This window comes from Mesoplodon mirus (assembly GCF_964341445.2).
Source record: "Mesoplodon mirus genome assembly, chromosome: 1".
In the NCBI taxonomy this organism is placed as follows: Eukaryota; Metazoa; Chordata; class Mammalia; order Artiodactyla; family Ziphiidae; genus Mesoplodon; species Mesoplodon mirus.
The window spans coordinates 41,444,369-41,468,823 of NC_138976.1; the positions used below are offsets into that span (position 1 = coordinate 41,444,369).

A 24,455-nucleotide genomic window follows, 5' to 3' on the forward strand; every position below is an offset into this window, starting at 1 on the left:
TTAATCTTCTGAATAACGTCTTCCAAAAAAGTATTCTTCATATTAATAAATACATTTGCACAAATCAAATCGACTATAGAAAACAAATCAAGGAAGAATACAACACAAGGAAGAAGATAATTTTGAAATAATGGTCACCAACAGAAAGGTATTTCACTTGTTCACAACAGTATCTACTGACAAGAACACCGAGTGTGCCTAAAGTTGTTTTTGCTGATCCTTGAGTCAGAGATGGAATCAAAACTAAGTCATCTTATCAATAACTCAAAGTCAGTTTAAAGTAAACATTACAAAGTATCTGCACGAGGATCAGCATTATGTTAAGGGCCTTAGAAGGTTCAATTAAATGCCCAACAGAGTACCGGAGCCCTCAGGGAGTAAAGATTGGGAGGGACAAAAACTGTCAATTAAAAAACTTCTAAGCCAAACCAGTTGGAAGAGCATTATAGCATTAAAACAAAAACCAAAAACAATTACCAAAATAAGCCATCTGTATTTTGCCACATGTGGTGTATAGCTCTATGTACATTTACTGGTAAATTGGTTCTAGTGTTTATTACACAATTTTCCCTAAGAACTCAAAGCAATTTGCAAAAAAAAAAAAATTCTCCTAAGAAATTGGGATAATAACCCGCACACGATCATAGTGACGGCTAATACCACCCATGAAAAGTGCTTTAAAATTTGTAAAGCGTTATGCAAACACATTTAAATACGCCACCAGGACAGGGAGCTGAGAAGCCTGTGACACAATGAATGGACATAATGAGTTAGTTAAAGATTAATTGTTCCTGTCCTAAAAGGCTTCTCTGATAATGTTTCCTCATTGGTCCTTCAGGTAGCAGGTTGCCTAATGCACTTCAGACTTTTCCCCAGGCACCTGGCTCTGCTCCCCAGAGAGCTGCTTTCACACGTAGACACAAGCACATTCTGGACTGGCTGGCTTCTGATCCTGAAGGTAGCTCTCAACCCATCTGAAGCCGCCTGCAACACACAGACACCACTTTTCCTGCCTCGTCCCACTCCTCGGATGCTCTCCTGAAGCGGAGCCAAATAGGTTCAGGCAGAACCGCAACACAACTACAACTTCAGGAGAGCTCAGGCTTCTAGAGGATACACCAACGAAGGGCAGGGAAGTCGAGGCTGCCCTGGCGGTGCCACGTGGCCTGGCTAGAAACAGGGCTACCCAGGTGGCCACGTGTTTCCTTCCTTAAAACACACCGGCCCCCAGTCTAGACACTCAGCATGGCCTTGTCTCTGGTATCTTTAATTTCACAACACTGTCCTGGTGTCCAGGCACAGCTACACATAGTTCATTCCCAGCAGCTGCCTCTGAATAAGCTTCCCTAAGATTCCATTACTTTAAGGACAATTTTTGTCCTTTATTTTATATGTAGACATACATACATATATACACACACATGTATATGCACACACAAGTTTACAATGTGTGTGTGCACAAACACACACAAACACATGTATTTTTTTTAAACCCAGGCTTTCATTACATTATATCTTTCTGTTTGCTCCTATCTGCTTTTACCACCTCCCTTTTATTCCATTCTGAGAATGAAAACATTCTGGTTATGCCTCATCAACAGTGGAAATAAAAGTAACCCATGGTTGAAATGTAGTAACATATGCAACTTATTTTAAAATGCATTGAAAATAAGGTACACCGATGGATAGATATAGGATAGAGGAAATAAAGCAAAATGTTAGCAAATGCAGCATCTCAGTGGTGGGCATATCAGTGTTCACTGCATAGTAAATTTCTCTGCATATTCCATCAACTTCTCTGCATATTTGAAATTTTTCATAATAACATGTTGGAAAAAAAGAAGGGGGTGGAAAAGGAGGGATGAGGATTTTCTTCTCTTAAAGCATCAGAGCGTTCGGTTATGGACACCTGGCTCTGTGTATTCAACAGTTTCAACATTGAGTCACTGTCTGGCATTTTCAGGTTTTTATGGGGGCATGAAAAGTGCTGTCAAAACAAAAATGTTACATTATAATGTAAATGGGATTAATTGAATACATTTCAGATCTCAAAGTTTAAACAACAGGACAACGGTACAACATGCACAGTCCAATGATGTAAACCAGGGATTGAAAACCTTTTTCTGTAAACAGTTAGATAGTAAGTATTTTCAGCTTCAAGGGCTCCAGATCTCTGCCACAACGACGCAACTCTATAGCATGAGAGCAGCCGTAGACCAAATGTAAAAGAATGGGTGAGGCTGTGTTCCAATAAAACTTTATGTGTGGATATTGAAATTTGAATCTCATAATTCTTACATGTCACAAAATATTATCTTCTTTTGATTTTTTCCAATCATTTAAAAATTTGAAAACCATTCTTAGCCTGTGGGCTGGACAAAAAGGCATTGGGCCAGACTTGTCCTTCGAGTCATCTTTTGTGACCCCTGATATAAACCACAGTACCCTGGCCACTTCTGGCCCCAGTTATCAACGGCACATAAGGGCTTACAAATAGGAGGAGCTCAAAGGGTGTCATTAATGCCCATGTGGCCAGAAAGAGAGCAGGCTCAGCATAGCACTAAAGCCCGTTTAGGAATATGAGATGGTGCCTCGAAAAAGGAAAATCTAGAGCCAAGAAAACTCTCAGCACTACCTGTAACAGATCATGGGGCAAATGCCCAGGGGACGCACAGGGGGAGAACTGCAGAAATAAGAGAGTCCAGGGGATTGCTCTGAACTGATACCCATCTTTCAGGCCCCTCTCCCCCCAACTTCCTCACTCCAATATTCTCCAATATTCTGTAACTCTCCTGTAAGCCAGAGAAAACAATAATAGTTTAATTTTCAGGTAACTAGCTTTTAAAACTATACGTAATATCTAGTCCTGTATGAAATCCTGAAGGATTCCATGCCCTCTGTCAGAGAGGGGGTGGCTTTTTCTTAGCATTAAACAGAATTGGTGACTTTTTTCTATTCGTCCTGGGTCACTAACCTTGCAGAGGTTTGCACTGGCCTGAAACCCACCAGTCTTTGCTGCCCAGTGACCGTGTTCTCGCACCACCTCTCCCTCTCACAGCTTACAAAGCCTTCAGGTGGTCTCACCTCATGACCCTTCTTTTTGCTATTTATCCTGTTTTCCCCAATTATAATACAACATATTACATGCTCAGTAAAGAAAATGCAGGAAAGCCCAAAGGGGGGAAAAAAATCAGGCCAGCTTTCAAATATTGTTTCTTCTTTGAACAACAGGCTGGAGGGTGGTGGCCCAGTAATGCACTCCAGCAGAGGGCATGGGGCACAGTCCTCCACTCGGAGGGGACCGTGCACAAGAGGACTTGTGAACAAGCCACGATCCATCACGGGGTGCAAACGAGAAGCACACGGAACCAAACCCACTGCGTGCAACCCAGAACTATCAGACCATATTTTCCCTAAAAAATGGTTCTGTCTCTTCTCTCCCTCTCCTCCCTTCCCCCATCTCCTCCACAAATGCACCTCTCTCTAGCTTTCACTCGCACTCTCTGGCTCTCTTCCCTCCCTCTCCGTCTCCTTTGAGGGAGAGGGTTAGGTAGATAGATACTTTAAAATATATCCATGTCTCGACTTGACTTTCTAAAGGGTAAGCATTTCTTAAATTCATAGGTCTCTGTCTTTAAAAGGCCAGATGCTAATCCTTGGTTCACAGCTGCTCTGTCCCCCTGGGGAAGGAAATTACTTAAAAACCTCCTTTGAAGGGGAGACCTGCATGAATATGAAGAGGTCACAGATCTGGGCCCAATGAGTATCTTTGTTCCAGGGAGCCTGACCTTCAAAAGGGCCCCTCAGGGATATCCTTGGATGTCCTTTCCCACCGGCCACGAAGGCTCCCCACTGCCCATCTTTTTCATGTAGCAACACCCAACCCAGTTCATCTAGGCTGTCCGCGAATGCCAGAATTCCATTGGAAAGTCGAGTTTAGAAATGAAATAACATGTTTATCTTTTTAAAGAGCCACATTAGTATTCCTCAAAAAGAGGAAAACTGCTCTGGAATTTTCGAAGAAATACAGTGGATGAAAGAACTTTTCGTCCGTTATTAAAACTAAAAGGGAGGGCATGCAGCTGCCTATTACTGTCTCTGCTAACTTCAAAATGGGTGCAGAAAGCAGACCTATTATCTGACCCTCAGAGAGCTCGAGGCTGTTAATGTGCTGAATATAAATTGTACATACAAAACAAACTTGAAATCAACTTGCAAACTGAAAATCAAGCTACCTTTAAAAGACTAAAGGCATGAACTGATAACGCAACCTATGCTGGTAACACAGGGTCTCTGAGGTTGATGCTAAAAGTCAAAAGAGCTCTCAACTGCTTCTCCTACATCTCTGACAACTGCACAAAAGTGACAGTCTCAATGTTCAGCTATTTCTCCAATTCTGGAAAATGCTATGTTGCTATGGCATAAGTTATGGTGAATAGAAGAATAACAACAGAACACAAGAGAAACCATGTAAGTTCTTTTTTTTTTGAAAAGGTGCTTATATATATACATATTTTAAAAAAACATCTTTATTGGAGTATAATTGCTTTACAGTGGTGTGTTAGTTGCTGCTGTATAAAAAAGTGAATCAGCTATACGTATACATGTATCCCCATATCCCCTCCCTCTTGCGTCTCCCTCCCACCCTCCCTATCTCACCCTCCTAGGTGGTCACAAAGCACCCAGCTGATCTCCCTGTGCTATGTGGCTGCTTCCCACTAGCTATCTATTTTACATTTGGTAGTGTATATGTCAATGCCACTCTCTCACTTCGTCCCAGCTTACCCTTACCCTTCCCTGTGTCCTCAAGTCCATTCTCTACGTCTGTGTCTCTATTCCTGTCCTGCCCCTAGGTTCTTCAGAACCATTTTCTTTTTTAGATTCCATATATATGTGTCAGCATACAGTATTTGTTTTTCTCTTTCTGACATACTTCACTCTGTATGACAGACTCTAGGTCCTCCCACCTCACTACAAATAACTCAATTTTGTTTCTTTTTATGGCTGAGTAATATTCCATTGTCTATATGTGCCACATCTTCTTTATCCATTCACCTGTCGATGGACACTTAGGTTGCTTCCATGTCCTGGCTATTGTAAATAGTGCTGCAATGAATATTGGTACATGACTCTTTTTGAATTATAGTTTTCTCAGGGTATATGCCCAGTAGTGGGATTGCTGGGTCGTATGGTAGTTCTATTTTTAGTTTTTTAAGGAACCTCCATACTGTTCTCCATAGTGGCTGTATCAATTTACATTCCCACCACCAGTGCAAAAGGGTTCCCTTTTCTCCACACACTCTCCAGCATTTATTGTTTGTAGATTTTTTTGATGATGGCCATTCTGACCAGTATGAGGTGATACCTCACTGTAATTTTGATTTGCATTTTAGAGAAACCATATAGGTTCTTGTTGGGGAAAACAGGAGGGCAAGATTAGGCTGCGCTTTTTAATTCTAAATACGGATGGTAGCAGGGAGGGAGCAGTGAGCTTAAAAATTAATGACAGCACTGCAATAAGAAGTTGTGGACATTCTTTCATTTAATGCACACAGATCTCTAAGGCAGTTCTTAGGATCCTATTTTGCAGATGAGGAAGCAGGAGTTCTGAGAAGTGAAGGAGACATCAAATACTCCACCACCCCAGGTATTCTCATAAAACCCCAAATTTAAAGGGCCAGAGGCAACAAGGAAGAAACTTACAGCAGGAGACCAGATCCCAGTGCAACAGAGGGGATCTGCCCTGCACTAAGGGGCAGGTGACCAGGACCCCTCCTCCTGGGCTCCCCCGGGCCAGCCTGAGCCTCTGGGGCTGGCAGCTTCCTTGCTCCAGGCAGCCTCAATGTAGTCAGTTATCCAGCAGGAAAAGGGATATGGGCTGCAGCCCATGTGGTGTTAAAGCTCGGTCTCCTCCAATGCAACCTGGGCCTTCCCTCCAGCTCTGCGGTCAAGAAATGAAAACAAACAAATAACCAAATAACTATGCCATTCATCCCCCCATTCATGCATGCATTCACTCCTTCACTTTTTATTGAGCATCTACTATGTGTCAGGCAGGTACTGTTCTAGATGCCTAGGACAAAAGAGACAAAGATCTCTGCCCAAAGAGTCACAGAATAAATAAGATCCTTAACTTTAAAAAGGTAAGGTTATGTTAGTAGTATGTTAGAAAGTGCTAAGTGCTGGGGGAGAAACAGGGCAGAAAATGGGGTACAGTGTGGGGTGAGAGGTGATTTTAATAGGGTGGTAAAGTTTGGCTTCATTGAAAAAGTTACACTTGAGCAAACACTGAAGGAGGTGAGGGTTAACATGTGACTCTCAGGGGGGAAGAGCATCCCAGGTAGAGGGAATAGACATCGCATTCCAACAATAAGCTTCAACGGATAAAGCGTCCATATATTGCTGAAGTACTCAGAAGAATGATTAACGTAGAAGAGTGTTCAACCATCTGGATATTAGGCTTACACGGCACGTTCGTGTTAGTGTCACCGGCATTCTCTGTACAAATGTGGCTTACTATGTTGACGAACGTATATGATGAATTCAAACTACCTATGCATACAGGAGTATGAAATAATGTGGCCTACACAGTGTACCGCGAGTGCTTCTGAAATCTAACTTTCCACTTCAAAGTCACTAGAACGCAGCAGCAAAGGAGGACTCGTGGTTTCTGCATTCCAGTCGACAAACGATCACTTGCAGATAAGACCTCAGCCAAAAGATCCCTTCCAGTCCTTGGATTTTTTCCTGGCTTAACATAGCGTGCTATCAAAGGAGAAGTATTTTAAATGTCACTCGCGAGAAGAGGAGGATGTGAAATAACCACCTGAGGTAAGTCCCAATAAGTCAGCCAGTGACAGCTCAAAAAAAAGCTCAGTGTTTGGAAATGACCCAAAGGAAACATGAAGTTTGTGTTTTGGAAGACGGTATTGCATGCACATCTATAAAAGGGATTTTCAAAGGCTCTGGAGATCTTTTGCCAGATCACCTTCCTTATAGGCCTGGATTCAGAATGCATCAGAGAAGCTTCCAGGGAAGTTCCCAGGGGGAGCAAGCTCTCTCTGCACTCTGCTAGGGGGGCTTGGCCAGTCCAGGCTTGTCCTACAACAGAGCATTCCCCCCACCGCCATGCTTGGTGAGCAGTGATGGCAGCAGGGGCTTCCCTGCGGTACCGAGCTGTTGCTTCTGGACTTGCAGACCCAGCAGATGCAAAGAGCCAGTATGTGCTGGGCTCTGAGAGGGTGAGATCAGTGTCAGAGACCCAGGAGGCCCATCCCCTCCAAGCCCCTCATTCTAGCAAAGAGGAACTGGAGGGTAGGTGATCCACCCAAGGACACACAATGCTCAAGAGCACACAAGTCAAGGTCAAAAGATAAGTTTCCTCAATTCCCTTCTCGGATTTTTTTCAGTCACTGAGAGATCAAGACCTAGAGAGGCAGAGGGTTGCCCTAAATGAAACAACGTATCAGTGAAGTATGCAGACCCCAGCTCTCCTCACTTGAGTGTGCAGCCGCCTACTAGGCTTTGGTCTCACAGAATGTTTGTGGAATTCTGCTTCCATCAGCTAAGTAAGCACAGACAACTAACATGGCCTTTGGCCCTCCACCCTTCAGGCATCCACTTTCACAGCCTGCCTGAGACCAATGTGTTCTGTTCAGGTGGTTCTTTCCATCCCCTCCTCCTTGGCCCCACTGCCAAGAGTCTTCTCTGTTCTAATGGGAAGGAATTGTGTCGAACTAGCCTCTCACTGTCTTTGAAGCAGAAAACGGCATATGGAGGTGGTTTAGTTTGGGTTCTGAGTTTTTCAGAGAAATGCCTTTATAACATTTCCAATTGGCCTCAACATCAAAGAAGGTGCGTCACTCACCAGAGAGAGCAGCAGAGAACAATTAAGGATGGCTGAATGGTGAGATGTCAACCAGATTTGGGCAGTGACACCACCATTACCATCGCCTTAAAGGACCATTCAGTGCACAACTACACAGCAGTGTCTTGGGGGATGTCTTCGAAAAAGATACCAAACATACTTGGTTAGGACCATAATGATCCTCTAGAAAGCTTCCCACCCACTAGCAAATGGAGTCAAAATGCTAACACTGGAAAAGCCCAGACATCCTTCAGCTGGTGAATGGATACACTGTGGCATGTTCATAGGACAGGGTACTACTCAGCAATACAAAGGGATGACTGATATAGCCAACAACTTGGATGAATGTTAAATGCATTATGCTACCCAGGCTTAAAAGGTACACATGCTATGATTCCATTTCTATAGCATTCTCGAAAAGGAGAGACTAGAGGAACAGAAAACTGATAAATAGTGGTCAGATGCTGGGGACAGTGGGGGTGTTAACTACAAGAGGCACAAGGAAATTTGGGGGGATTACAAAACTACTGTACCTCTTGATTGCAGTGACAGTTACATGACAATATGTATTTGTTAAAACTCATAACACTGTACAATATAAAGTATAATGTTACTTCATGAAAACTATATCTGAAAAAAAAGGCCAAAAAAAAAATCTAATAGTAACCAGGAAAAAGAGCAAAACCCAACAAAGAATTTAAATATTTGCTGTTTCTAGGTGAGTTCCACTTTAATATTTAAAAACAAACTTACTGGGGGAGAATGGATACATGTATACATATGGCTGAGTCCCTCTGCTGTGCACCTGAAACTATCACAACATTGTTAATTGCCTATACTCCAAGATAAAATTAAAAGTTAAAAACAAATAAAAAATAAAATAAAACATAAAAACAAATTTGCATCTCTCTGTACATTGGTGGCTCAATTGACTGGCTGTGTCCTTCGGAGCAACTGACTTCTCACCCCATGGTGGGAGCAACAGGGACAGGTAATTAAGCTCCTCAAACTTTCAAGCATCCAGTATGAGTCAGGTCTAGAGAGAGTAGCTGGGAAAAACGGAGATCCCCCAGTGCCAGGCCTTGGAGAGCTCACAGGGGAAGGGATGAAAACACACAGGGGAGGTAGACCAGAAGTCCCCAACCTGGATATGGCTGCTCTGCAAAAGAAATACCACAGGTTTTTCTGGAAGTTGACATCACGTCGTCCATTAATTCAACTCATTTTTGAGTTAAGCACAGTGAAAAACAGAGATGCAGAAAGTCCTGGAACTCACCCCCACATATAGAAAGACATTCTTCCACCCAATTGCTTCCATTGGGCCACCACAGGCGTCCACGGGATAAAATGGGACCCTGGGGAGACTGCAGGGCATACCATTCATACAGTTTGGATGTGAATGTCTGTGACTGGTGTCCCCTGGAATTCTGTGAGGAGGTGGTTCTGGCAGGAAACCCACCCCAGCTCTACCTGCGGGCTTCTGAGAAAGATGCAAGTTCAAGAGGTCAAGTCTGTGCTTCCCAACCTTTCTATCCCACCTCATGGACCATACAGAAAGGATATCTATGCTTCTTGCAGCCTGAGATAACCAGCCAGGGGGCTCCAATGCCCCCAGGCCCTGCCTAGTTACCCTGAGAGTGAGGGCACCGACCCACAGCCCAGTCCACCTGGAACGTGAGGGATGCTCCTTGATCCTCCACTCGAGGAGCCTGGGAGGATCCAGGAGGGTGCTTGCCAGTGGGTCTAGAGACCTGGGAAACTGAGTTCTAGTGCTAGGGCACCTCTGGCCTACTTGGAGCCTTTGCGAAACACGTGCCCCCTCTTCCAGGAAGAGGTCCCAGAGCATCAGCTGGATTACAGTCCTGACCCCACCCCTTCTCAGCCTGCTGCAGAGCCTTTGGCAGGGTACAAACTGCTCTTCCTGCAGGATGGTCTTGCCTAAGAGCCAGAAGTTCTGTCCTGTGTGCTGTACATATCCTATCCACCTCTGTCAGGGCGGACAGACTGTCTTTCAGCAAATTCAAAGTACTGACTAGCATGTCTGTGATTTTTTTTTTTTTGAGGATAGCAAACATAAATACCTAGGAGTTCATAGTTTCCTACAATTCAATTTCCTCAGTCTAGGTCAGGCTTAACTTCTGAAGTACCCCACGCTCACATGGACGGCTCAAAGTGGCTTCCTCTGCTGCTTCCCTATAGCTACGGAGAACTGAATCTAGCTAGTCCTCAAACCTGTTTGATGGCCAAATGGCAACCAAGGAGCTCCCTATCTGGAAAAAGTACACTTGGAGTCATACCTCACACTTTATACCCAAAGGAATTCCAGATGGATGACAGAATTTAAACATAAGTAATAAACCATAAAAGTACGAGAAGAAACTATAGAAAATATTTTTTAATGAACTCAAAGTGAGCAGAGACTTTCTAAATGTGATACAAAACCTAAAAAAGATGAAAAATTTTTGATAAATTTGACTACTTTAAAAAAATATCTGCTTGGGATGATGAAAATGTTCTGGAGCTGGATTGTGGTGCATAACCAATGTGAATGTACTTAATACCACTAAACTGTACACTTAAAAATGGTTAAAATGGTATATTTTATTTTATGTATATTTTACCATCATACAGAAAAACATATCCATCGGGGGGGAAAGACCAGAAACAAAGTCAAAAGACAAAGGACAACCTAGAGAAAAGATGTCTAAATCATGCCATAGACATAAAGCAATTTTTAATATATAATGAGTTCCTACAAGTTAATAGAGGTCTAAAAAGTTATTGAAAAATGAGCAAATAGTATGAACTGAAAGTTCACAGCAAAGACAAATAGTTCTTAAACACATGAAGAGAAGCTTATACTCATTCATATTTAAAAATTAATGAGGGAATTCTCTGACGGTTCAGTGGTTAGGACTTGGCTCTTTCACTGCCGTGGCCTGCGTTCAATCGCTGGTTGCGGAACTAAGATCCTGCAAGCCATGCAGCGGGGCCAAAAAAAAAAAAAAAAATTAATGAAACCACACTTATCAAAATAGAATGCACCCAGAAGTTTTAAAAGAAGGTAGAGAAATCAGCTCTCTCAATTTTGGGTCGTTGGGTTATAAACTGGCTTATCTTCTATGAAGAGCAACTTGGCGATATCTACCAGAATGACAAATACTCATACCCTCTGACCCAGCTATTTCACTTCTAGGAATTTATCCTACAGATAATTTCAACCTTTTATACAAAGGTATTCACTGAAGAATTATTTGTAATAAAAAATTAGAAACGGGGCTTCCCTGGTGGCGCAGTGGTTGAGAGTCCGCCTGCCGATGCAGGGGACACGGGTTCGTGCCCTGGTCCGGGAAGATCCCACATGCCGCAGAGCGGCTGGGCCCGTGAGCTATGGCCGCTGAGCCTGCGCGTCCGGAGCCCGTGCTCCGCAACGGGAGAGGCCACAGCAGTGAGAGGCCCGCGTACCGCGAAAAAAAAAAAAAAAAAAAATAGAAACGAACCCTAGAAGTTCATAGATAGGGAGAGGGTTAAATAAATTACGGCAAAGTCAAAGAACAGAAAGAGGCATTTCTCTTTCTGCAGTAATGGGATGATTTTCAAAATATGTTGTGAGGTGAAAAAAACCAAGTGTAGAACAATGCATATAACATGATACCATCTCAGTAAAAACATGAAAATATGCATAAGCTTACTGACTGAAATATGCACAGGCTCTACCTGGAAGGATCCCCAGGAAGCTGAGGAGCTGGTAGCTGGAAGACAGAAGGAGGGACACGACTTTCCCTGCATGTTCTCTCTGACGTCTGTGTTGTGTGAAAGGTATGACCCGTTTCATTTTAGAAGACGTAAAGGGATCTATATGTCTCTTGTTCCCCATAACTGGTTACCCGCATTGGGTACTGATAACTAGGGCAAGTCCCCACACTGGGAGACAAGAAGGCCCTGCCTTCCCTAGAAGATGGGGAAGAAAAATGCCAGACTTAATACAGCTGGAAGAAAGGGACACAGAAGGAGATGCTGTCCTCTCTCCTCTTCTTTGTGTCACTGTCCGAGCGCTAACATCCCACCAGAAGGCAGGGCTCTGTCAGGCAGCTCTGATGGTGGAGATGGTCTCCGGTGCCTCTTCCTTCCTGAGCTTCCTCACTGTCCACCAAGGACCTTGTCCTCAAGGGCTGCAAACTAGAGTCCCATGAACTGGCTGCTGGTCCCAGCTTTTTTTTTTTTTTTTCTGCTGGTCCCAGCTTTTTTTTTTTTTTTTTTTTTTTGCGGTACGCGGGCCTCTCACCGCCGTGGCCCCTCCCGTTGCGGCGCACAGGCTCCGGACGCGCAGGCTCAGCGGCCATGGCTCACGGGCGCAGCCGCTCCGCGGCATGTGGGATCCTCCCAGACTGGGGCACGAACCCGTGTCCCCTGCATCGGCAGGCGGACTCTCAACCACTTGCGCCACCAGGGAAGCCCTGGTCCCAGCTTTGAAGTCTCACTCATCCATGTGAACAACACTTTCTGAGTCTCCAAGCACACATCTGGCACCAGCCTTGGGACTGGGCTCAGCAGTGAGTAAGACAGGTAAGCAGTTGCCTTTTCAGACAACTGCTTAAAAACGGAGCTGGGGAAGCGCTCCAGCCAGTCCGTCCTGCTCATGAGAGCCTACTGCTCATTTTGCAGAAATTTTGCGAGCTGCGTGTTAAACGTAGCCACTGTTAAAGAATACAGAATCCAACAATGTCCCAATCCCGGCAACGACACCAAAAGCTAAAAAGATAGCATTACTGCAATCAGCAGTGCTGAAGCTGAGCGAGGGTTCAGTTTACTGAATATCATTTGTACAAGGGTGAGAAATCGTTGGACAGCGATCACATGCCAGATTGAGTGGCAATCAATTTACTGGGAAAAGAATCAGCAGATGGGGATGCCTCTCCATTTGTCAAAACATCATCGAGCATAGGTTGACCACAGCAAAAATTAACAAACGCATTCTGGCTATATATATGGAATTTATAATAATGAATATGGATATTTTGTGATTATGTGTAAATTGTTACACATCCTTCACATCAGTAAAATTTACAATAAATGTATGTATGGTATATGTATACATGTGTATATTATATATGTATATATATATATATGTATGTATGTAAGTATATACACACATGCACGCATTTCAATTCACACTGAATTGAACTCTGCTACCTTGAGATTAACTTCTCTAAACTCTGGTTTCCCAATCTGAAAAAGAAGCATAAAAAAACTACTTCCCACCTGCCTTCAAGGGTCAAAAAAGAAACTCTAAGCCATAAAGTTGAATCCTAGTTGTCTCCAATATCCTGATTCTTCCCATCCCACGGTGGCTGATTTTTAAATACCTGTTCGCAACAACTGTCCTTGGCTTTCGAGCAGCTGTCTTCTCGCCTGTAACCTCTTTATTACCACAGGAAGGAATGCTACCCGAGAAACAAGAGCTGCACCGCCTTGGAAACTGCTCTGGCTCCAGATGTCCCTGCCCTCTCAGAACAGGGCTCCCCCAAGCTGGCAGTCCCTCCACTTGCTCCCTGAGTGGGGAGGCTAACTGACACCTTGTCGTAAGGCTGGCAACGCTCCCAAACCCTCAGGATCAGGAGCCCATTTTCCCATCAATCCGTTTTACACGATTCTGCCAGAGCCCTGTTTCTTCTCTCTGGGTGCAACTCCAGCACTTTCTAGAGAATTAATTTTAAACCATAATTAAAGCCTATCTTTTAAGAACACATAATACACCTTTCTACTCACACTAGAATCAATTAAAATTTACTGGGGAAGAAGTCAATTCTATATTCAGACTTCCTTTTGGCTTTCTGAAGCCCCAGTTTTCCAGCATCGCACAAAAAAGAGAGCAAATTTGATGGTACTGAAGAGACTGCCGACTGCAGAAAGGTTTAACATCAAGTCCCATGGTTTTCACTTTTAAACTGCAAATATTCCAGGGCAAACGGTTGTGCTGTAGAGGCTCTGTTCACAGACTCAGCACAAACATGTGCTGCTTTCTCTAAGAACCACGCTAGCTGTGACATGGGCACATCAACAGCTGGTGCCTATTGCCTCTAGTACCTACTTTCCCTTCAGTAACTGAGAGGGGGTCAACCACAGTGTATTCCCACTAGACTCCCCCATACTTTAAAATCAGACAATGAGAATAGGTAACATGATACAAAAAAAAAAAAAGTACCAATAGGTTTGGGGGAAATCATCAGGATTTCTGCAATGGAAATTGTACAATGGAAAGGATATAGCCGTCTTGTCCATATCCTACTCTCCAGCTAGCAGCTGAAACTGGGACCCAGGACTGTCGCTACCCAGGGCTATTCCAAGGATGAAAACATACTATGCATCTTGAGGAACTTTTTAGTGATTACTTACCCACCTTTAAAACTCATAGGAACTATGGTACAGTCCTTCATTTCAGAATATTGTGATATGACCAATTAAGACAACAGGTATTTCTGGAATATTTTCTCTGTGCAAGATGCTGGGAACAAAAGAACTATGACACCTTAAGGGACTTACAATCTAGGGAAGATAAACACAGATACACACACACACACACACACACACACACACACACACATGCAGGGACAGCCAGCAATGCAACATGGAGAGTCTAAATGCTGGATGACTGTGCCAAAGAGGAAATATCCAGGAGTTTGCAAGAGGAGGGAACACTTTGAAAGGGGATGGTCAGGAGTGACTTCCTGGTAAAAATGGAATATAAACCCAGTATTCAGAGTAGGAAGGAGGACCCTGCACACTGAGAGTACAGATTCTGATCACCTGCCCCAACAGAGGGGAGCAGTTCCATGGCAAACCCAGCGCTATTTCACAGCTGTCACTAGCGGACGCCCCTCTCCTGGTTACTCTCCATCTCCTCCATCTGTCCACACGCCACCCTCCCCACCCCCCCAATCTGTTCTTCACCGTTCTCTGCCCAGCTGGAGGCTGCCCCACATCCTGCTCCCTGGGGGGTGGAGGGGTTAAGAGGAGGCACTGGCAGAAAGGGGGAGGGAGAGGTCAGGGTGTGTCTTCCCCAAAGTAGCATATGTGCTGAAGGCCCTCCTCAGTGGCCCCAACTCAGCCCTAGGCACAGTATCAGCTTCCCAGACTGTGTGTACTTGGCCGTCCTTCACCTTGACCATCAGGAGTGGACTCATTTCTTTTTTTTTAATTTTTATTTATTTATTTCTGGCTGTGTTGGGTCTTCGTTGCTGCACGCGGGCTTTCTCTGGTTGCGGCGAGCGGGGGCTACTCTTCGTTGCGGTGTGCGTGTTTTCGCTGCGGTGGCTTCTCTTGTTGTGGAGCATGGGCTCTAGGTGCGCGGGCTTCAGTAGTTGTGGCACGTGGGCTCAGTAGTTGTGGCACATGGGCTTAGTTGCTCCGCGGCACGTGGGATCTTCCCGGACCAGGGCTCGAACCCGTGTTCCCTGCATTGGCAGGTGGATTCTCAAACGCTGTGCCACCAGGGAAGAGGAGTGGACTCATTTGTTGCCAGCACCCTGATTGACCCATTTCCCTTCCCCACCGTGCCCTCCAAATCAGCCCCTGTCCTTTCACACCCTCCACCACTGACAAGCTTCCCCAGGTGACTTCTGTATAAGTGCCCCTCCCCCAGGGAGCTGGGAGAGGGCAGAGAGCACTCTTCACACCTCCTGCCACATCCTGAGACCTGACTTTTCACCTTTAAAAGCCCCCTGCTGGGAAGAGGGGATACTGAAGGCAATAACTAAGCTATATGGGTTCCCCACAGTCACACAGCATGCTATGTCATCCAGCCTGCTTGAGAGGCAAGATCGGGGGCCTAAGAGAATGAAAAGCGAATAAAAAGCAAGGAGTTATCTAGCTTTGACTAAAAATTAGAAATCAGCATTAAAAACACACACACACACACACACACAAAGCTATTAAGCAGGTTAAAAACAGAGTCATGGAGACGGCAGCAGAAGGCCCCCCTTAGGAGACAGGAGGGTGGACTGAAGTCAGGCAGTGATGGGAACCCAGCCGAGCCATGACTCAGAGAAGCCTGCTCAGCAGGGTGGGGCAAGGCAGAAACTTCGATGTTGGTCATGGGTGGCTACCACACTGGACAAGCGACATCAGGAAGTCTCTCCAGGTCTTACTCATTGTTGGTGCCACCCCACGCCTCTGGGAAACAGCAGACACACCCACTCCAGGGACAGTACATAAAAGCCAGACTAAGACAACACCTGCCTCAGACCTCTGGCTCACACCATCTGCAGCCTGCTCTCTTCCTTCCCAAGCTCTGGACACCCAAGGTCAATACCTTCCTTCAGGGGCACTTTCTTTGCTCACTGGGTGCAGGATCCTCCTTGCCTACTACCCGTTCCAACCCCTAGGTCCATTTAACACTTCCCTGTCCTGATCCTGTAGCCCAGTGCTTCTCAACGGGCTGGGGCGGGGGTGGGGGCAGATGTTACTAGCATCCAGAGGGCAGAAGCCAGGGATGCTGTTAAACATCCCACAACCACAAAGAATCATCCCTACCAAAATGTCACTAGTACCAGGTTGAGAACTTTCAGTTTAAAGGAAGGAAACATTGGGCTTCACTGGTGGCACAGTGGTTAAGAATCCGCCTGCCAATGCAGGGGACACAGGTTCGAGCCCTGGCCTGGGAAGATCCCATATGCCGCGGAGCAACTAAGCCCATGAGCCACAACTCCTGAGCCTGTGTTCTAGAGCCCACGAGCCACAACTACTGAGCCTGTGTGCCACAACTACTGAAGCCTGCGCGCTTAGAGTCCGTGCTCTGCAACAAGAGAAGCCACTGCAATGAGAACCCCGCGCACTGCAACAAAGAGTAGCCCCCGCTCGATGCAACTAGAGAAAGCCTGCGCGCAGCAACAAAGACCCCACACAGTAAAAAAATAGATAAATAAAATAAATAAATTTATTTAAAAAAAAAAAAAAGGAAGGAAACATGTATTGAACACATTGTATGAGCCAGGCACTGTGCTGGATGTTTTAAAGTTCTTTAAACTTCTCCCTTCCACTACAGGGCAGAGAAGCAGGTCACAGAGTAAGCCCTACCACCCATCACCCAATCTCCAGTCATGACTTAGCAATTTTGGGTGTCCAGTGGTTGCCTCCACCATCTTAAACACATTATCCAAGGTCAACGTCTTTCCGAACCTCGGTTTTCTCATCTGTAAAATGTGGATTAAATACCTCCCTCCAGTCCCTGGTCTAAAATGGGCTCCTAGTAAATCTTAGTTTCCTTGTCTCCTCCTTCATGTCTGAGTTCCAATTTCTTCCAGGGAATAAATGGGTAGACACACGTGCACACACATATCCGCTCAGGCACCCACCTGCTTATGTTTTTATGTCCCCACAAGAATCTGAATGAATGAGTGAATAAATGAATGAACCCTCCAAGTCAGAATGGCCTCTTCTTGCCTGAACTCCAGAAATAGTTTTTCATACTGAATTTCTCTCACCCCTTATTTAGGTTTTCTATTATCATTGGTTGTATAAAGTCTGTCTGCCCTACTTGGTTAGGAACTTGCTGAGATAAACGGTCCTGCCTGACACCCCAGCCAGTGCCCTATCATTCGGAAGTCCAATCAACCCTGGAGGAATGAATATGTGATGGACGGATATCACAGTTCACACGACACTTTTGTTAAACAGTCTATTTATGTTGCCTGTTTATAGTTAGCATTGTCAACTCCCTGATATTTCACTTGAACTTACCTTATAAACCCAATTTCTGGGCATTTTCCTTTGCAAATCTGTGAGCATCTAATGTCACTTTTATAAACTACAGATATCTCTACTCAGTGGCCCAAAGAATAAGGAAGCATCCTTTAAAGGGGCCTCTGGTGCGAGCGCCATGTTCCTTGAACAAATGGGCCCCCAGTCCAGGGAACAAGGATGCACTCAAACGCCTAAGTGGGCATTCACTCCCAGCAGCTGGCAGAACCTCACCATTAAGTAAATCCTAACAATTCAGCCTTTCAGCCACCAACCTAATAGGCTTTTCTTGGCACAGGCAATTCTGGCTTGGCCAAACACTTATTTTCACATCTTAAATCAGTACGTGTCAGAACTGAACAGAGGCTCAGACCTGCCGTACGTCTTGCCTTCTGCGGCAAGTTCATCTCAGAATGGAACTCACACACTCATTCAGATTCCTTCTTCCATAAAGAACTGTTAAGAAAAATCAATGATTTGTTCATCTGATCAAATTCCTAGTCTCTTATTGGGCTGCCTAAGGCAGTTTTTTCATTTAAAAAGCAGCTAGAAAAAATGAAATTGACTTTTCAGGAAGTTACAGTACACCCTGTTAAAACATAAATTTGTGTGCTGACATACCTCGGGTTCTTAATGATGCCAGGATGACCGTCCCTCTGAGCATTTCCGAGCAGCTCTCTCCCGGCTGTTGTGCAGCTTTTAGTTGTCCTGGCTTCCCTGAAAGCATGTTTTCCCATCTTAATAGACCCTCCTTGACATGAGCTCCTCCCTCCCTCTTCCAGGGGCGTCTGGGTGCACTTTGGCAATGGCATCCCTGTAAGCCCCATCTCCAGCAGCCCGCTTTCAAATGCATGGCTAAATTCCTGGCTAACTTGTTTCTCAGGAGCTCTGCAAATCATTGACCACGCTACTGGGCGGACCCACCATGGAGCCCAGCACATAAACCGAGTCCTGGGTCCGAGCCAGCCGGAACGGGCAGCTAGAAGGGCAGATCACATAAATGACGTCAAACTTGGTAGAATGAGCCCACCCTGCAGGCTGAGCCAAAGATGGGGAGAGAGACAGAGGAGAAAAGAAGAGAAGGAGGAAGGATGGAATTGAGAAGAGGGCCGTCACCCCCACCCCGCCCCTGGGAGACCAGGTCAGAACCTGGGTGGGGAAATGAGGAACTAGCAGGAAAAGGCAGGACCCCCGTGACAAGGATCCAGAGGCATGTTCAGTCTCTCCTGCGCTCTCTGTCTTATTAAACAGCCGCCCCTTCTCCAACACTTACAGTGTGCCTGCTACTGGGCCAAGTGCCTTACACACACTACGTGTGTCTTCACAACAACCTTATGAAGTAGGTATGCTTATTATCCCCATTTCACAGATGAGAAAACTGAGTCTCACAGAAGTCAAGTGACTTTCCCAAGGCAACAGCTAGTGCACTGTGGAGTCAGGGATTTGGGTCAAAAGCTCTGAACCACATTCTAACTTCTGGACATGTACCTTCATAAGGCAAATAAACAAAGCCTCCTGTGGGCTTAGCTGAATCCCACCCCATGTAAGAGACACAAAAAGCCATGCTTTCTACTCTCAGAAAACTCACAATTCAGAGAGAGCCAAGAATCACATGAACAAGCCAAGTGTAAAATAATACCAAGTGCCCAGTTATTTACTGCACATTGTTAAGGGATATAGCAAATAAAAGAGAGAATCTTCACGACTAGCCGTGGACATGCTCCACAGAAGCCTGCAGGCCGAAACAGGCCAGCTCACTTTGCATTCGCTTTTTAGTTCTCCAGGTTAAAACTTGTCTCTAATACAGATAATTTTTTTTAATTAAAAAAATTTTTTTTGCCGCCCACCCAGCCTGGGCCGGAGGGGAGGCGGCTCGGGGTCGGCGAGGACACCGGCCTCGGCGCCGCTGCGTCACTCCTCTGGCCGGCCTGGGCGCGTGGGTCGGTCAGGACCCCGGCCCCGCGGGCGGAGGGCGGAGGGCGGGCTGCGCCGGGGGAAGAGGCCTTGCAGCCTCCCCGCCGCCTCCCCGAGCGAGTGCCCGGCTGCGCCGCAGCGTTTGCACAGCAGAGCGGTCCCTCAGGTCGCTGTGGGCCCCTCCTCCGTCGGCGGCTTGGTTCAGAATACTTTTTTAGATGGGGTCAAAGGGCACACTGGGGCGCGGGGTCAGGCGAGGGTACGGGGAAGGGGCGCCAGAGACTCGGGAATGTTGGGAGCCCAGACCCGCCGGGACGCGGGGTCCTGCTCCGCGGTTGCTCTGCCTGACCTTGCCCTGCGGGTGCAAACATTTTTTTTTAATGTTTTAAATTATCTGCATGAAAGAGAATGTTGCTTCTGAAGAGGAGGCCTACAAAGGATGGTCCATATTAATTGGTAACATTAATAAAACCGGATATACTCATTCAGTGCCTGAAGCATGTTTAGCAAAACCGAGGGATTTCATGCTTCTACACCACCTCGACTTACCTTGCCTGTCCACTGCCGTATTTGCCAAGCTTTCCTATCTCTGTGTGCCATGGGAGGGGTGGGGAGGAAAGCAAGACCGATAAAACTTCATCCTGGAAAATATTCCAATTGTTCTAATACACTTCCTCTCCCAAATAACTGAATCAGCTTCCTGAAGCTCCTGAGGGGGGATATCGGCCAGGTGCTCAAACCTTATCCATTCTAAATGGGGAACTGTAAATATCTTCCCTCCATTCCAAAGCTAGTTTGAATTACATGGCAAAGAAATTCCTAGGACAAGGTCTCAAGCAGTCATTTTATAGGTTCTCCACCAAATGGGATGACAGGTGAAGATTCTACTTCACTCCGATTGTACAATGTGGAAATAGAGACATTAGGGAGAAGACAAGAGCAGAGGTGACTTACATCAGCCAGGCCTTGTCCTGAGCACATTGGTGCCACTGCAATTATGGCCTGCAGAGAAGTGTAAGCCGGCCACGAAAGGGGAAGGAAATAAACCTGTGATTATCCAAAGACAGGGGAGCTCCTGAGGATATTCTGGTGGAAGTTTCTGGCATTACACACAGCAGTTCACATGCTGATTCTAGACACTCTGGCAAAGACAACATTTAGAAAGACAACTTTCTATATTCACATTCCAAGTGTACATCAGAAACCCCTGGCAGGATCTGGTTTCAATTACACTGATTTATGTACCAGTAAAAGAGTATTTTTAAGATAACAAATAACTTCTTAACTTTTTTTGGCTTACCAAATTTCTCAGGACAGCTCCTCTGGGTATCAGGTGCAATTCAGCATTTCCAGCTTCAGCAGTTAGCTGTGAAAAGTCTATTCTCTACAGTATTCGTATACCTACAGTGCCCACAGCTTTGTTTTTATAAAGGGAAGCAGCTTGCAATTCTCAGTTTATTAAATATTACACTCAAAAGGTTGCAGTCTTTCATCACTCTCCCAGAGACACATATTTCTGCCGCTTACCCATAAACCACAGATGGAAAAAAAAAAAAAATTGAGCTCTACCCAGAGGAGGCAAAACGATTTAGAAGAACTTCTCAAAGGAGGGCAGAAACATTAGAACAGAATCAGCACTAACTACTGACCTCTTCTCCTCCAAGCCGCTCCATCTATGTGCCAACGTATGTATCCCTCTGTCACTATTTTGTCCTATCACCTGAGTCGTACCTACCCTCCTGCATATACAGCCTGGTCGTAGACGGTGGTATGAGTTGCTAGGCAGACATAGAGACAGGCAGTTCAGAGGGAAATCTGACCCTCTTCATGATGGGACCAAAAAAAAGGTACTGATTACCTCTCCTACATTTCTTTTGCAACTGGAAAATTCCACACTGGGGGGCCAGGGACAAGAGCATGGAGGACCAAAGTAAGGTCTCGAAAATCCTGACAATCCTTACAAGTTAAAAAGGGAAGGGTTGCATAGTTTCAAAAGTGGAAAACAATGAACTATAGAAAAAACTATTTAACAATGGAAAAAAATGCAAATTCACTCATTCCTTATACGTGAAAACTTACTATATCAACTGTACTGGAGATATCTGAAAACCAGCCCCATTCATCACATTATATCTAAGAAAGAATAATCAGACAGTTTTGACCGAAAATAAAATGTGTCCCACAACAGTCCACACACAGAGCTAAATTTCCCAGCTGAAAACCATCAGGCTTATGAATATAAGCACCATCAATATAAACCTTTCAAACACCAGAGATGGGCAGTTCACAGCATTCATTTGTTCAAACATTACATTCCTCATCCAAAGTTAAATGTTTGATAAAGGGAAAAATCAACAACTTTCTCCCTGCCTCCTTCCCCTCCTGACATCTCTGAATGTATCAATACATTATATTACTGAATAAAATTTATCAAGTTGACAATTGGAATGTCGACAGGTAGGGCATAGGGGAAAGCCCAGTGGTCATTTCTCAGAGGTTAGCAACATTATACTTAAATGACTGCAGTGTGGTCTGTAAGCTACACGAGCTCTCAACGTCACCTCCAAAAGACAGAAGCGATAAACAAGAGTCACTAAGGATCACACCTGTCAGTTATCACCAGAGATTAGTTACCAGCACATGACTGGTTTTGTTTTGTTCTGGACTGGGATTGAAAATAAGACCAACTATTTCAGGTTTCAGACTTTTTCCCTGTAAAAATCCTTTTAGTACATTAAACCTAGAATAGGCATATGACACTTTCTGTTTTACCTACAAAAGATATACTAGTTAGACAAATTTATTTTTAAACCCATTTTTGTTAGATGATGTAGAAAAACCAAAGGTCAGTCATTTTTTCCTCTACTCTCTCCTAACTGTACATTTACAGGAATTAATTTAGAATGTAAACAAAGTGATAGACTGGATATACAATAAATAATTATACTATAATATAATCTCTCTCAAGGCCGAGGGTTGATGCATTCTGTTGTGATAACTCACCACAGCAAACCAGAGCAAACCAATTAAGTATCACCTTCCACATAAAGCCTCAAACAATCACACCCCAGCCTTAAACCAGACGGACTAGGGCGACTTAATGAAATGAGAAACTGTCTTTTAGGGGGGTTGCCTAATGGGCAGAGCGATGACTCTTATACATTCCATGACTCAAAGGTCAAATAGTAATGAAAGTGTTCTGTGAACTTTCTAAAAAGCTAAATTATGGACTTTGGCACTTGGCTAAAACTATGGCACGTACGAGCACCATTCATAACTATGGGGCACAAGCCATTTGGAAGAGGCAAGAAGGTCACATGTGTTGTCAAGTGCCAATGAGAGTTCTGCACTCAAAGCGTCAGCCTCTCCATGGGGTGAAAATGGAAACCCACCATGAAGCAGTTACTAGTTACTCCTGACCATCCTCTCCAAGCACGTATTAAGATGGAGAGGCATTAGATGGCTGCCCAAATCACTTCTGTTCAATATCAACAGTATCTGGCTTCCAAAAAAATGAGAATTGTCAAATCCTAAGTAGTGTGAAGAACATAATGAAAACAGTCCTGCTAGGGAGTCTAGGTCCATCTCTTGCTACCTGATAGCCAGCTACCTTGAGAAAGCCACTTGACCTAAGGACGGATGGGATGAAACAAGGAAGGACTCACTGACTGCTCAGCTTCTTCTAGGTCTAAGTGCCCAAGGGTCCTGGGCTACCCTTCACCAACAAAAGCCCCTCCCCTCTACCAGCAGGTGGCATTCTTTGTCTCCTGATCAGAAATATGTTTCCATTAAAATCATGCTTTATTTCATGCATATAAAATGCCTGATTAGGTTAGGTTAGGTACACATTGCAACTGGGTAGAATTAGGGGTGAAAGTTCATAACTCATTCCCCAACAGGGTGTCCCAGAGGTCAGACCACCTAATCTTGACCTTGTCGCTCCCCCCCGTCATCCCCCCACCACACCATCTCTGAAGGTATCCACACACCCCCACCCCAATGCCTGAAGGAAATGGTCTCTACCTTTCTGGGGTTACAACTTTGCTGGGAGACCACAGGATACATCTGATAATGTCACCTCTTCTGATAAAACCCTGTATTGCAATTACTGAAATTCATCTGAGCATCCATCTCTGTAAGCTTATTGTGTTTTTCACAGCTTTGCGGGGGCGTGCCAACGCTATGGGGCCTTTAGGTTCCTAAGCGGCTGGGTGAGACACAAGCCTAGGGTAAAAGGGCATAAGAGGACCAAAAAGGCCGCTTCAACGTTCCCTGGCTTCCCCATCAATTAGCGTCTCCATACCCTATGTTCCTGATGGTATGTCCCGCCAGGTCCCAGTGAACCTAATTTCTACATCCCCAGGTGGTCCAGAGGCGCATTCCCAGTGCTGGCAAGCAAGCATTCAACCCAGCTGCCACTCACTACTGTCACCGTGCCCTCCCTTCACATGCTAGAAAATTGTTATTAGACCTCCCTATAATGCGCAAAATTTTAAAATTCCTGATTGTTAACTCTAATACATATATTTGAACTTTATCTCTCTTAAACCTTTGCAGCCTTTCCCATCAGAGGAAACAGCTGAGGGCACACAGAAGCAGAAATGAGAAGAGAAAACTCACATTCAGGGAGGTCCTACAGGATGATCTCACTAGTCAACCTAGTGAGCCTGCGAGTCCCACTTCCAAGGAGAAAACACGCTGGGAAGTCTCTCCCTCTCCCATCCCCATGGGATTGCCAGTCTTAGGACTGATTCCTGCAGTTCACAGTAAACCAACAGGAAGATGTACTCAGACTGTCAGGGTTTATTACAATTCCTCACGTCAATTAAAATGCCTCTGGATTTTATGCCAAAATGAGAGTGTTTTCACTTTAAATTATTAGCTTCCAGCAACCACACAAACAAATGTAGAATACTTAATGCTCCACTTTGTTTTG

The 24,455-nt window shown here is 45.0% G+C and overlaps 1 protein-coding gene across 2 annotated transcripts in view; it reads right to left on the reverse strand.

Moving 5' to 3' along the window:
* DAPK1 (death associated protein kinase 1) overlaps positions 1 to 24,455 on the reverse strand; it is a 216,379-nt gene that overhangs the window by 186,513 nt on the left and 5,411 nt on the right. The window contains exon 3 of one of the 2 annotated variants that reach the window (XM_082619891.1): positions 18,227 to 18,322. The exons of the other annotated variant lie outside the window; for it this stretch is intronic. Within the exon in view, the coding sequence (XP_082476017.1) occupies positions 18,227 to 18,322 (96 nt within the window). The remainder of the gene's footprint in view (positions 1 to 18,226; positions 18,323 to 24,455) is intronic. 2 annotated transcript variants of the gene reach the window in all.